Here is a 13682-nt window from a genome sequence, read left to right as displayed (position 1 = left end):
CAGACGGAAACTTGCCATTTGTTGTGGTTTTGGCAGTAATAGAGCGGAGCGCGTTCCCATGCGCACCGCTCGTTTAAAAAGGGTGCGGTGAAGGCACTGAGCTGGAAGAGAAAGCAGAGAATGCCGGAGCAGGAGGTTTCAGGGATGCAGAGCTGAGGAGGATGACGGCAGAGTCACGAAAAGATGGCTTAGACTGTTCTGCCATCCCAGACAAGCAGGAGACAGGCCTCCAGACAGAAGTGTAAGCGGGCACGAGCGCTCCGTTCCCAAACCTCCAGGTACAAAACGTAGCAAGGTCCCCCACACTGCGTTTCCCTTTCGTTCTCATCCCAACAAATTCTTCTAAGCCACATTCACACAGATACAGGAGGATGGGAATTTAAACATGGGAGTTGGGCCTTGAGGTCTTCCAGAAAGAAGTTACAGGGGTCTGGCAGAAGCAAGTGGCACCTCGGGCTCCGCTCTCCACTAAAGCAGTGGGGCTAAGCTCCGAGAAACAATCAAATCTAAACAAACAGGCTCAAGGAAAAGCATACAGAGGCGAGCAATAAGAACGGGTGAATGGAGAACGAGACAGGGCCGTGGGACCTTCAGAATGTTTGCGCTGCTGTCAGGAAGCTGAATGAGACAGCAGACTTCAACAGCTGGGAAAACATGTTGCAAAACAAGAAGAATTAAGTAATTCTCCATATGCACATCCCACTCCGAGGCGTTTTGGACAAGCTCAATTTCTCTAAGCAGAACAATCTTTTTTTTTTTTCCCCATGTTGCACACGCATCATGGAAATGATGCCAGTGACAAATCTCGACGCAGTCTAAGCCTAAAACTACAGCGCATCTGGAGTCGGGCAGGGCAGCTCCAGGCAGGCCTCTAGCACAAGAGTGAAGGGCCCTGTAGTAGGTGCTGGATGACATCCCTGGAAGGCTGTGTCATCCCAAACATCCCCTGCTGCTGGGTACTTGATTGCACAAACATTTCCCCTTGTACCCCCATAAACCACTAGTGACTGGATGATAGGTGGCTGGGGCTGCCTCGTTACCTACCGTGGAATCTGTGTGCCCCGTCAGTGCCGGTACAGGCACTGCACTGTGCTCGTCACCGCTTTACACAGCAATTATAATACTTATAAATACATTATAATATATAATTATTATTAATATTTATAAGCTTAACTGCTCCCAAATGCTGAAGGGGGACTTTTCACAAGGGTCTGCAGTGACAGGACAAGGGGTAACGGGTTTAAACTGAAAGAGGGAGAATGAGATGGGACATCAGGAAGGAATTCTTCCTGCGGAGGGTGGGGAGACAGTGGGACAGGTTGCCCAGAGAAGCTGTGGATGCCCCATCCCTGGAAGTGTCCAAGGCCAGGCTGGATGAGGCTGGGAGCAACCTGGTCTAGTGGAAGGTGTCCCTGCCCATGGCAGGGGGGGGCACTGGGTGGGCTTTAAGGTCCCTTCCCACCCAAACCAGTCTGTGATTCTGTAAGTCTTGTTGATGGAGCAACAATTCGGTATTTCAGCAAGAAAGGCCACTCATGGAAGTCACTGCCAACCCTACGACGTGACTTTGGCTGTTAACAGAGGTTGTGGATGCAGTGTTAGCACCCTGCTAAGAGCAGCCATGTTCAGACACCGCTTGCCAGGCAGAGTTCTCTACAAGCTTAAAGCTGTCTCGCTTCCAACAGAAAAGGAAGGTTAAAAGCAGCTGGGTGCATCTGTTCCTAGCCAGCACCTTGAAATCAATCCCGAGATATTCCAGCAGCTTAAAAATAATTCCCTTGAAACACCATGTCTTAGTCCTGCAAATTAAAAGCACACACAAGGATTGCTGTGGCCAGAGAAGACGTAAAGGCAAAGAGCGGAGATTTTATCCAACACAGGCACATCAATGCTCGTTTTTCCAGCCTGACCGTTCAGACACCCAGCAGGCAAACCCACTCCCCAAAAACCCTCGTTAACAGGGTGCACTAAGGACCCTTGAATGGGAGTGGCAGCTGCTCGGTCCACGGGTGATGCTGTTTTGGCAACCATGTGCCATCACCTCTTCACATCCAGCCAGCAGCGACGCAGACAACAACTCCGTACAATAAAGTAACAAACATTTTAAGCTGTGCGAGGGAGTTTTAAGGAAAAGTCTTGGAAATGCAAGTCCCTGCAATGTGGCCTGGCTATGAAATGAGTGTTGAGGGATTTGAGCTCTCCAGTACCAGAGGGACTGTGCATGCATTATTTCCATGGCAACGGCAGCTTTCACCTCCCCGTCTCTTCACTGGCTGAAAGCCCTGCAGTGCTTTGTGCTGAGACTGCAAAGAGGGGAGACGTCTCCCCCACCCACAACAGGGCAATGGGGACAGCAGCAAGCGGCCTGGGAACAAAAGTCTTGTTTTCACCACCAATAAGGGGTCTTGGGAGGAGGGAGGCTGAGCAGAAAGGATGGACTTCCTTTTCTGGTGGGAAGCAGTACTTCCCCCAACGTGAAAAAGCGCACACTCACTTCCCAGGGCTGCACAAGTCAAGCAGCAACATGTGCCCTTCCCACTTTTACCAGAACTCCCAGCTTTGGTTTGCTCTGTCAGAGCACAGGGAGGGGAAATAAGAATGGCTTCCACGCAGGGATCCCTGTGCAGAGGGATAACCAAGCAGGCTGGCAAACCCTCCTGCCTCCAGGAAGCCTGGCTCCCTGCACGGTCAGTGACCTGTTTCAGAGCAAAACCTCAAAACTCAAGAGGTCTGAGCAAAAGCTGCCTCTCTCTCAACACCAGCTCAGACTGCACGCACCGACGGCGCATCCATAGGGTGACCTGAGCAATGTTCCTTGGCTCATTAAAGCTTTTCCTCCACCCTGCAGTTCACAATATTAAGATTCAAGCCCTGGTCATCTAACTGGGAGCCAAACTCCCCGCCACACAGCTGGAGTCTCAGTGGCCCTAGCAGCTGGTGCAGGCTCACCTGCACGCTCTCCGGGCAGCCCTTCAGGCACAGGCGGCCACCAGCAGCTCTGCCCATTGCTGAGGTTGCAATTAGTCATATTTTGCTCCCCGCAAGGTGCAAATGCCCAGAACTACAGGTGAGGTGCATACTGCAGTGACTCGGGTACGCCTAGAGCTCTTATTATTGAGCCCAACATCCATATATACAGCCAAAAGGAAGGCTTCCAGCTGGTTCCCATCACCTCACAATATGAAGACATGAATCAACCTCCCTCCAAGACTTAAAGGAAAGGCTGAGAGGATCTACATGAACTCTCAAAGCAAGACAAAGGATCCAGGTGATGGAGCGCAGAAATACCCCAGGTCCACCATCTGGCCCTCCTCTCCCCACCCCTGAAGAGCCTTGAGGTTTCAGGAGAGGCACATTTTGACCTTTCCCTTTCCACACTTCCCCTCACTTCAGGTTCAGCTGTGCAAGTGCAGTCCGTCCAGCCGGAGAGGGACTCCTTCCAGGATCAGTCATCACCACCACCGAGGCTGCCAGAGGCACTGCTAGCAAAGCCTATGCATCCTCTCCAACCGCTGCAGAGATTAGCCCTTTCCTCCCTAAGGGCAACAGTTTCCTGCAAGCAAGAGCATTAACTGAAATTCTTCATTCTGGAGGGAGACAAGATAGCGGGAATATGAAGAAGCACTGCAGTTGATGCTGCAAGACAACACCACATCCTGCTATCCGAATTCCTCACCCTCCACTTCAAATCCTAAAGCCGTTCAAGACTTCTAAGAAGAGCACAAAGCTACTCAGCAGATTTTCAGCTAATGAATCAACACAAGCTGTCCAGGAAACCAGAAATCCAGCCCACTGGAATGCTGCAACCCCAGGGAGGGGGGGACAGGCAGTATGCTAGGAAGGAAATGAAACAGCAAATCAGAAGAGGAACACTTCAGCACTGACCCCTCTTTCCAGTTACTTTACACATTTTAGGAAAAAAAGCCACTTCAATTCGTTTTACACACTGAAGCATTCATGTTCTTCAAGCCTGAATTTCGTCCTGTGGTGCTGACATATGTACATTTTGAAAACAAGTCGGGTTTTGAAAAAACAAGCACATTTAAACGTGAACCAACATTGCCACCTAGCGACTAGCAACCTCCTCGCTCGCGGCACTGGGATGATCCATGAGAATCACATTTTGTTCCCAAGTGCTAGAGGTGGATGTTAACAAAACGTACCTGGAGATTAGAGATCTAAAACGGAGCCGTACATCTTTTCCTAAGCAGCTTTTCCCCTGCCAGTAAGCGCAGTGTTCGCTGCAGAATGCAAAGTTCACTGCTGGCAACTTCAATTTTTCCAGACAACGGGACGTGACTTCCTATGACTTCCTCAATACGGAAAAACAGCGGCACGGCGGCGGATACGAGAACCCAAAGCTCTGGCAGCTACAACCATAAGGTTAACGCGCTCAAGAGGAATTGCAGTGATTGGCAGAAATCTCTGCTGGGGGACAGGCGGTTCCCTGAACGCTGCACGAGAATTCGCCGTTGTGGCTGGGTTACGCAAGACGTCTTGTAGCTTCAGCACTGACACGGTACTGGCCTTGGCTCGCTGGCACCAGAGGCGAGCAGGGCTCTGCATACACTGAGGAGACTGGGAAACACCTTTCTGTGCTTCTATTTTTTCCCAGAACAGATGGTGGGAGAAGCAGCAAGTTTTCCCCACTCCATCCCTGCATCGGGCCTGACAATTCTCCCATTATGGCTATTGGCAAACTTCGAGAAGCACGAAGACCTGCCCCCTGAACAGACACATTTCAGTGAGCTCTTCAAACGAGGTTTTTTGTCCCTGCCAACTGAATTTGTTGTCAGGTGACAGCATAAAAGAAAAATGCAGATGCTAATTCTCTCGAGGACAGCATGTAAGGTTGTTGCAGTTCATTCTCCAGCAGATTCATTAGATAATGGGCTTGTTCAGCCTGGAGAAGGGAAGGCTCTGGGGAGACCTTGTAGCACCTTCCAGTGTCTGGGAGGGGGCTACAAGAAAGCTGGATGAGACTTTTTCCAAGGGCAGGGAGTAACAGGACAAGGGGTAACGGGTTTAAATGGAAAGAGGGAGATTGAGATGGGACATCAGGAAGGAATTCTTCCCGCAGAGGGTGGAGAGGCACTGGGACAGGTTGCCCAGAGAAGCTGTGGATGCCCCCTCCCTGGAAGTGTGCAAGGCCAGGCTGGATGAGGCTGGGAGCAACCTGGTCTAGTGGAAGGTGTCCCTGCCCATGGCAGGGAGTTGGAACTAGATGGTCTTTAAGGTCCCTTCCAACCCACACCATTCTATGATTCTATGAAGGATTGCAATTTGGTTTTATGTCACTTAAGCATCCAACTCCCTGTTCACATAAAACATTTCTGTATATGCAAGACAGCAGCCTAAGGCACCTAGAAGCCTTTTTTAATCAACATCTTCCAAGGAAAGAAAGGAATACTGTTGTATTTATCAACAGTGCCCTGAAATCTGCATGTCCAGCCACATAATTCTGTACAACATCAGCAGGATCCAGCAAATCCTTTGGCTGCTGCCCTGTGCAGCCACATTAGATATTCATTCACCTACCACTAAGGAGGCATGAGTCGTCCTCCCAGCTGTCCTGCCCAACACTCCAGAAGAGACCACATGGTAAAATATCCCCCAATTACCTTTCTGCAGCGGGGATTAGGTTTTTCCGCTTCACATCGTTGTCCAGTAGAGCTGGGAAGTTACAGAACGGACACCTGCATCCCAAAATAAGATGTCATTAATGCAGAGCACCAAACCTATCTTTGCTGAAAGCAGATTTAGTCACATAGCTATGTGCAGTTAATAAGGCTGCCAACCAAATGCGGGCTGCCAGGATGTGCTGACTATGCTCCTATTTCTTCGATCACTTCCCTGTTTGCAATCACAATATTATGTGCTCAGCACTGCTTTTGACCATGTAATTTAGAGGATCAGCACAGAGCTGGCAAGCAAGTCTTGGGGGAGGACAAATCTATTGAATTTTAATCTGCTCCTAGTCAAAAGCAGGCCAACCTGAATAAAAACAGACCTGGGAAGGCAGAAGCCTGAATTTATAGTAGAGCTCTTTGAAAGCTACCTATCTCATTGTCAGCATACATTTAGGGTTTCGGGGAACAATTTCCTACAACGGTATGCGCAGTTTTCATCCTCTGCCGGACACTTACCTGACAAGCTCATCTGCACAGGCAGCTGCCACCTCCTCCTCAGCTTTCCGCTCATAGTATTTACAGAGGATGTTCTCCGGAAGCACCTTCTCCAGCTCGCTGGTGGGGAATGAACACGTGCAACTGCCTTCCATGCAGCTGAGCTCCGACTAGAGTTGGAAGGGGAGAGCTCAGGTTTAGCACGACATGAAGAAAAAGCAAGACTCAGAACCCAGAACGTTTCCAAAATGAACCAGCGCAGAGCCTTGCTGAGAGAGAACAGAGCTTCAGTCAGCAGATGACTGCCAGAGAAAGGGTTTGCTATGGAAGAACAAGACTAGTTAATCAAGCAGATCAGGCCTTGAACACTGGGGTACTAATGGTAGCTGGAATCACAGTTTACTCACTCCAAGTCCACTGTGACCACACAGTGGCCCACTATTACTGAATACAACATGTTGTGTTCTTGTCAATATGGTGACAGAAACCACAGCTGCCAGTTTCTTCATAGTACAAAAGCATTCCCCCCCTCCCCGTATCTCGAGACAAAGGAGCATGCACACCTTGGAGCAGGTTAATGCCTTGTTTACAGCTCAGATAAGTACCAGGATAATTGCTAAATTGGAGGCTAAGAAGGTTAGTAGTATCACAGAGCAAGCCACCCCCAAATTAAGTTGGGATCACAGTGGCATTTATGAAGGACAAACACTCTCAGTCAGCAGGATACTGCCCAAGTCAGCGATAAGAGCATGTTCTCTCTGCAGATACCATTGGTTTCTTAAATAGAAAATAAAACCCAGACAAGTTACTGTTACTACTACGAATGCAGTAGAAAGTTTTCCTAATAATCCAAGTTGCTGAGCACACAGCACAAGAGACGGAGGTTAGCAATGCTGAACAGAATTTCAGTTAAGATCCCATCGTGAAGTTGTTGGCTTCACTTGATGGCGACACTGACTCGTTGGATGCAGATTTTGGGACACAGGATTCCATTCAACGTATTTCCTGGGAAATGCAGTTACATCCGCTTTAAGCAGCAGCACTAGGCAAAGAGCAATGCGATCTCCCAGGAGCAGTTTACCCATCTTCTCCTCAGGTAATTCTTACCTTCCCAGAGCCAAAGACTGCCTCCTGAGCATATTTGATTAGGCACTCCTTGCAGAACAAGTGACCATCCGCACACTGAGTTAGCTCTTCAAACGCAAACTCCCCGTAACAACAGCGGCACTCTATCATCTGACCATCCTGCAGCCACAAACAGGTATTAGCATCATCACCAAAACATCAACAGCTATAGCAACATGGACACACATCCAACTGCAAGCTATGAACGATGCCAGTGCTCATTCTAAAAAGGAGCAAGAGATACACCATTCCCTTAGGAATCCTATCTGGTGATCAAAACTCACAACCAGAAACTCCGTTTTAAGTAACTTAATACCTCTGTGTCCTGCTTGACAGGTTCCAAAGAGCTACAGAACACATGGTGTTTAATAATGCTTAGCTCACAGGCAGAGAAACGTCTTGGATTTGGGAAGCTGCAATCGCAGGGAAGCAGCAGAGAGTACACACCACTCATATGGGGAAAACCAAGCTTCAGATGTGTTGTCCTCTAAAGGAACATTTACCCATCTGCCTGGAGAGAGACCTGGTCCTGGCCTCTTCACTGCAGGGGTGGAGAAACTTGCTGCTGCTAAAAAAAAGTGAGCATGCCCACTTCTTCAAAAGGTCCAACACCTTCTCCAGAGTTCAAAGAGAAACAGGCATTGAGAATGAAAAGGTAATCCACAGCTGCTAACCTGATCCCTAACTTTCCTCTTTGTTTAAAGGGAAAAACCTGATTTTCAGATTTTTAAAGTGTCTTTTCTGCAAATGAAGAAGGCCTTTGCACTGGCAGAACTCCAACAACAGCAAAGCTGTTTTAAACCACCTCAGTGGTGCTAGCAAGAGCAAGCCTAGTACACTATTGTATAGCAATGTTTGTTCTGGCCAACAGAGATACAAGCAGCAGCCGACTGAATTACTACAGATCATTACGTGCATCGATATTGTCTTCCTGGACTCAGCTCTTGGCTGACTTTTAGAAAAGGTAGACAACACGATGCAGGTTTTGCCAGCTCAGCAAAAGCAGCACAGTGCAAACACGGCTTCGGAAAAGCTGCATTCCAGAAGCCAAAAGAGTCTGTGAAGTAGTAAGCAAAAAACAGCGTCTCCACAGAAGCTGAACTGAAGGGATCACATTCGGGATACTGACCTTCTGATACTGCTCCTCATTCATGTGCAGAGCAAGGAGAAAGTCTGCGTGCTGCAAGAGAGACATGTGCATCTGTAATTACAGAATAGATAAAGCACTTTCCCAGCCTCTACGCTCTCTTACATTATCTCAAGACTTACAAACCACCATAAAAGGCACACTGTCTGCTTACAACATCACTCAGCCCATCCTTCCAATCCATTAAGCTATTTATGATTCAGCTAAAACAGATGGGAGAAGCAAAGGCAGCAAGAACAAAAGAACCAGATTCTATACTATGAAGGGCTGCTAGTTCAAGTTTCCATGGGCAGAGATGATCTCACCCAAAGGGCCCCTCCAGAGAAAGCCCCGAGGAACATCAGCTTTGTGTTTAAAAGGAGACACTATCCATCTGCCTGAGAGACAAGGATTTTTAAGCCACTTTAGAGAGGACTGTAGGTGCAGAGCTGTGGATTCAAACTTCCCTCAGACTACGAGGGGAAGACAACACACCAGTGGGTGTTGCAGTTGAAGCTGTTTCGCCCTCAAGATCAAAGCAGCTCCTACCACTCACCTCTGCCATCTCTTTAACTTTCTGCTCATAGAATTCCTGCTCCAGCAGCACCGGTGGGAGTAGGGAGCGCTTGTCATAGGATCTCCAGTGCCGCCTCTTGTTCTCCAGGAGGAACATGCGCTTCTCAATTTTCACATCCCCTAAAGCAGAGTTAAAGGCACAATGAAACAGGATGGAGCAGCCAGAACAAAGCTTAAATCCTTCTTCCTCCGCACACTACCAGCTGCATAGCTTCAGCATGTCAAACAGCATCATACCAAGCAGAGGTACTAATGAAAGACATCTCCACAATACATAGCAGACAGTAACAGAAACGTAGCTGTCTTGGGACCACAGCCCTTTTCAAGAACAGTACTTTCTGCTGCAAGGCAGTCCCGCTTCCAGTAACGGTGCGGAGAGCACAACACACACAGCTTGGTATTTACCTTGCTCAAATTTGAAGTCTATGTATGAATACTGATTCATTTCTTTCCTCCTTTTTCGCTTCCCACTGGTTTCGGGAGACAGCTCCTGCCATTTTTTGATGGCATCTGAAAAGGCCTAGAAAACAACACACAGTCTTAAATCCTGCCTGTGCCTGGAAGAAAGCAGAAGCACATACTTCAAATGGAAACACGGTAAACACATGTGCATAAGACTGACCCAAAACCAGAGAGCCAAACGCCTCAAATAGAGGCAAGTACACCTCTTTCCTTGTTGCTTTATGTACTTACAAAGAAATCATTCCATAAAAACAAAGTAGTGGAACAATCCCTCACACCACCTCAGCTATTAACGCTAATACAGCTGGTGTCCACTCTACCTTGTTGCTTTATGTACTTACAAAGCAATCATTCCATAAAAACGAAGTAGTGGAACAATCCTTCACACCACCTCAGCTATTAATGCTAATACAGCTGGTGTCCACTCTGATTCAACAGAGCTGGTTTGGAGCTTTTTGTTGTTGTTGTGTTTGGTTTTTTTAGTTAAAAATAAATGACAGTGCTCAATCAAGCAAGTGGAAAGACAAGGAGGTTTTGTTTTAGTTAAGTCCTGGAATAGCAGAGGAAGCAGCTCAAGCAGGAGGAGCACATCAGAGGAGAATATCCAAGTTAAAAGCTTGAAGCCACATTTACATTCAGTTTGATACTTAAAACGAGTGTCTTTGCAGCTCTGTTACAGTGAAACTCTTTTACAGGGAGGGATACACGACTCATTCCCGGAGTCAGAAGAAGAAGAAATAGGACAGTGAGACTTGGGGTCCTTTTCCATTACAAGCAGTTGGTTAACTAACAGCAGCAGTTAAATGTTTTAAGATTTAGCTGGACATCTAGATTTATTGGTTGATACTTAAAACGAGTGTCTTTGCAGCTCTGTTACAGTGAAACTCTTTTACAGGGAGGGATACACGACTCATTCCCGGAGTCAGAAGAAGAAGAAATAGGACAGTGAGACTTGGGGTCCTTTTCCATTACAAGCAGTTGGTTAACTAACAGCAGCAGTTAAATGTTTTAAGATTTAGCTGGACATCTAGATTTATTGGCAATTACACCACAGCTCAGTTTTGGAATGCCCCTCAGCTTAACACATCGCCTACCATCAACTACCTACTTCCTCAGTTCTCCTAACAGAGAAGGGTTAAAAATTCCTGCAGCATTCTGTCTGGCCAATAAGTTTTGCAAGTCTCTACTAAATGGATTAATGTTTCCTAAAAGGAAAGGAAGATTATTTAAAAAAAACCCCAAACACCCATAACCACATGCTGGCAGATAGCACAGCAAGGCAAAAGACATCACGCTGCTCTCCACACACACTGGAGATAAGCCTAGGAAAGAAAACAGACTTGAACTGGAGAACCTTTCGTGTGATTGCATAGTGTCCCTTGAGTTCATGTAGTGCCCACTTAATGTCTTGGCTGCTCAGCATTTTGAAGTCTGCCATAAGGAGGTCAGCTGCCTGAATAAAGCACCGCTGGTCAAGTGGGGCGAGTTTGGAAAAGTCAAAGTAGTCCACTTTAGGCACCTAGGGAGGAAGCGTGAGACATAAAAAGGTTGCTACAAATACCCACAACAACACCCCAAACCACCCTTTCAGACCAGAACCTTCTGCAAGACCACCCGAAATTCAGGTTACACAGCACCCGGTTCTGAACATCAGCTTAGAGCGCAGCAGGGAGCCTGCTGGTCTGTGCACTTGTGCAGGTAACCCGCCCCGAGCTGCACCAGCTGCAGCTCTGCTGCCAGCACAACTCACACCACGCCGTTTAAACCACTGCACGTGGCTGCACAGGACAGCAAGGAGAGGATACACATAGGTTACTATAAAGGATGAACCACTTTACTGGCTTGGGGTTGAGAGACGCTTCCAAGAGTGTTGAACATTTCTCTCTCTCAGGCCACCCTTAGCTATTTCAACACACTCAAAGCAGCTTAGAGAATTTTTTGTCAAATGGACTTAAAAATTTTGAAGCTGTGGGGAGATTAGCAGTGAGGGGGCTGAAAGGCATTGCCTAAAGGCCACACAAGAGAGGCCTGAGGGCCAAGTCTACTTCATGTGCAGGGATGAGCAAGGGATTCTTGGATCAGTTATCAAAATGAGCACTTCAGACGGGGTAGCTGACAGGCAGGCAGGTCAGAGGGACTCGCTGAAGGCAGAAAAGCAGACGTGGCGCAGCTACGCAACAGCAAAAAAACCAAAGTCACCTTGCAAGCAACAAGCTATTGCTATTTAACATCATCTTAAATGCACACAGAGGCCTGGGTATGGCTCAGCCAGGCGCTGTAAAGCTATGCAGTAATAGAACCAGACATCCCAAGATCCCCTCAGGTTGGACAGACCAACGGGAAGTGTGCTGGAGAGGAGGATTCTTTCACTTGCCTTTGTCTCATCTTGGCTGGCAAGCAGACTGCTGCTGGGATTTAAAACCACTCTGCCTTCCTTCTTTGGGTAATCTGGATTTTCCAGAAGTAAGTTACAAAGTCTGAAAAGATAAATATCGTTACTTTGGGGTTTGGGAGCTCAGGTTCATTCCTCGCTTGACCATTTTTTAGTATCCTATAATTACAAGGCTGGGCAGGCAAGTCACAGCCTGCCCTGAAAGAACCAGAGGTCTCAGACTAGAGCAAACTGAAAGTAAATGAGAGTTAAGTAAAGAATGACCGGCTGTATGAATGCAGGAGGGAGAGCAAATAGATCTGTCTTTCAGCAATTACATTTACATAAGAGAAGAGCTTTATGGTTGAACTACTAACCCACCGACATCTCTCCATACCTCCCATGCCCACCCATGGGTAAAAACACGTAGAGCAGCACCTCCTTTGAGCACATGGTCAAATCCTGCACAACTGAGAGTCAAGGTGTACTAACTCAGCATTACGAAGACACAAGAAGAGCAGTCACAGCTGCCATCTACTGTAGCTCAAGCAAATGCATCTATGGAAAAAGCAGCACACAAACCCCTACAAAACCCAAGGAAGGTTGCCTCTTCCTCAACTGTACTGTGTTTACACACAATGTCTACTCCAAATACAGGTGTCCTGCTAATACAGCTCGAAATCACACTGTTCAGTTCACACTGGAAACTGGTGCAGTGAGAACAGCATTTAGAAAATAAACACTAAAATTTGCTTAAAAAATGCAATTAACATTTGTAAAGCTTTTTGAATGAGAAGGTGGCACCTTGCAGCAAAGACATAATTGCAGCTGATTTACATTCCTGATGTCAGAAATCAGTCCCTAATTAAGAAATCTGAACCAGCTCAAGCATTAACCCACTATCAAGGCATGATTACTTTAGCCCTGCTTTCACATTCAAAGCAGAAGCATTTCTTTTTGGTTAATCAGGTATTGACATATTGAGCCAGAAGCTTTTGAGAAGTGTGAATGCTCCTGCACACAAAAGCTGAATAGATGATACCCCGCTAAGAGGAGCTCCCCCGTCTTATCTTTCACATTGGTTGTAAGTTTTAAGACTATCATTTTGGAAAACATCTTGGCACTGAGCATTTCATAGCATCCAGCACTCCCCACGCCCAGACCCCTTTGTTTTTGGGGGGAGTAAAAGATAACTGTTTTAATCCCACACAACAGAAACTTCCAGAAGCTCAAATCGCTGCCGTTCCAACACGAGGGTTTCAGCCGGGGCGCAGTCAGAACACAGGCGAACTGTTCTGCACAGTGCCATTTCAAGGCTTGGGATTTTCGGAGACGTTAACCTTCGACGTCTGCCGAATAGTTAAGCGACACACCGCGCACGCACGCTTGCGGCACCGTTCGTTCATATCCGCGCCGCGGGACACGGAGCCAGTTAAAAGCCTCATGCCTGCCCAAACCCAGCCAACCTTATTTATTATATTTCAAGCCTGATTCAGCTTGACACACCATGGAGATCAAAGAGACCCTGCCAGCGAGGCTGACCAGTGCTTTGACCCGTTTGTTCTAACACAAAAGACGCGATGACAACTCAAAAGATAGTTTGGTTAAAGGAATAAAAATATGGAGAAGAAATCTTTATCATCCAGTAAGTGGGTAACGCACCGCTGAGCAGACACTGTAGATGGCCTACAGGGAAGCCTGTAAGCACCTTTTCATCTCACTGGGTCTGTGGCACACAATAGCAGAGAAGAGATTTCAGAGGCAAAAAGGGAAGGAACACATTAAGGCTGATAGAAGCCGATACTGGGATTTACTTCCATCAGGCTTCACTAAATCCCCGCAGGACACAATAACGAGTTTTTTCACACAATCTGCGAGAGGGTCCTGCAGGACCTGC

The 13682-nt window shown here is 47.3% G+C and overlaps 1 protein-coding gene across 1 annotated transcript in view; it reads right to left on the bottom strand.

Moving 5' to 3' along the window:
* RNF216 (ring finger protein 216) overlaps positions 1 to 13682 on the bottom strand; it is a gene marked incomplete at its 5' end in the record, with an annotated part of 61426 nt that overhangs the window by 42434 nt on the left and 5310 nt on the right. The window contains 9 exon segments of the mRNA XM_010151333.1: positions 5622 to 5647; positions 5650 to 5696; positions 6147 to 6295; positions 7233 to 7370; positions 8380 to 8430; positions 8933 to 9072; positions 9358 to 9472; positions 10769 to 10933; positions 11789 to 11891. Of these exon segments, the coding sequence (XP_010149635.1) occupies positions 5622 to 5647; positions 5650 to 5696; positions 6147 to 6295; positions 7233 to 7370; positions 8380 to 8430; positions 8933 to 9072; positions 9358 to 9472; positions 10769 to 10933; positions 11789 to 11891 (934 nt within the window).

This window comes from Eurypyga helias, unplaced genomic scaffold, assembly GCF_000690775.1.
Source record: "Eurypyga helias isolate BGI_N326 unplaced genomic scaffold, ASM69077v1 scaffold4565, whole genome shotgun sequence".
Lineage (NCBI taxonomy): Eukaryota > Metazoa > Chordata > Aves > Eurypygiformes > Eurypygidae > Eurypyga > Eurypyga helias.
Note: the sequence above shows the minus strand (reverse complement) of the source record. Positions and strands in the feature narration are given on the sequence as shown.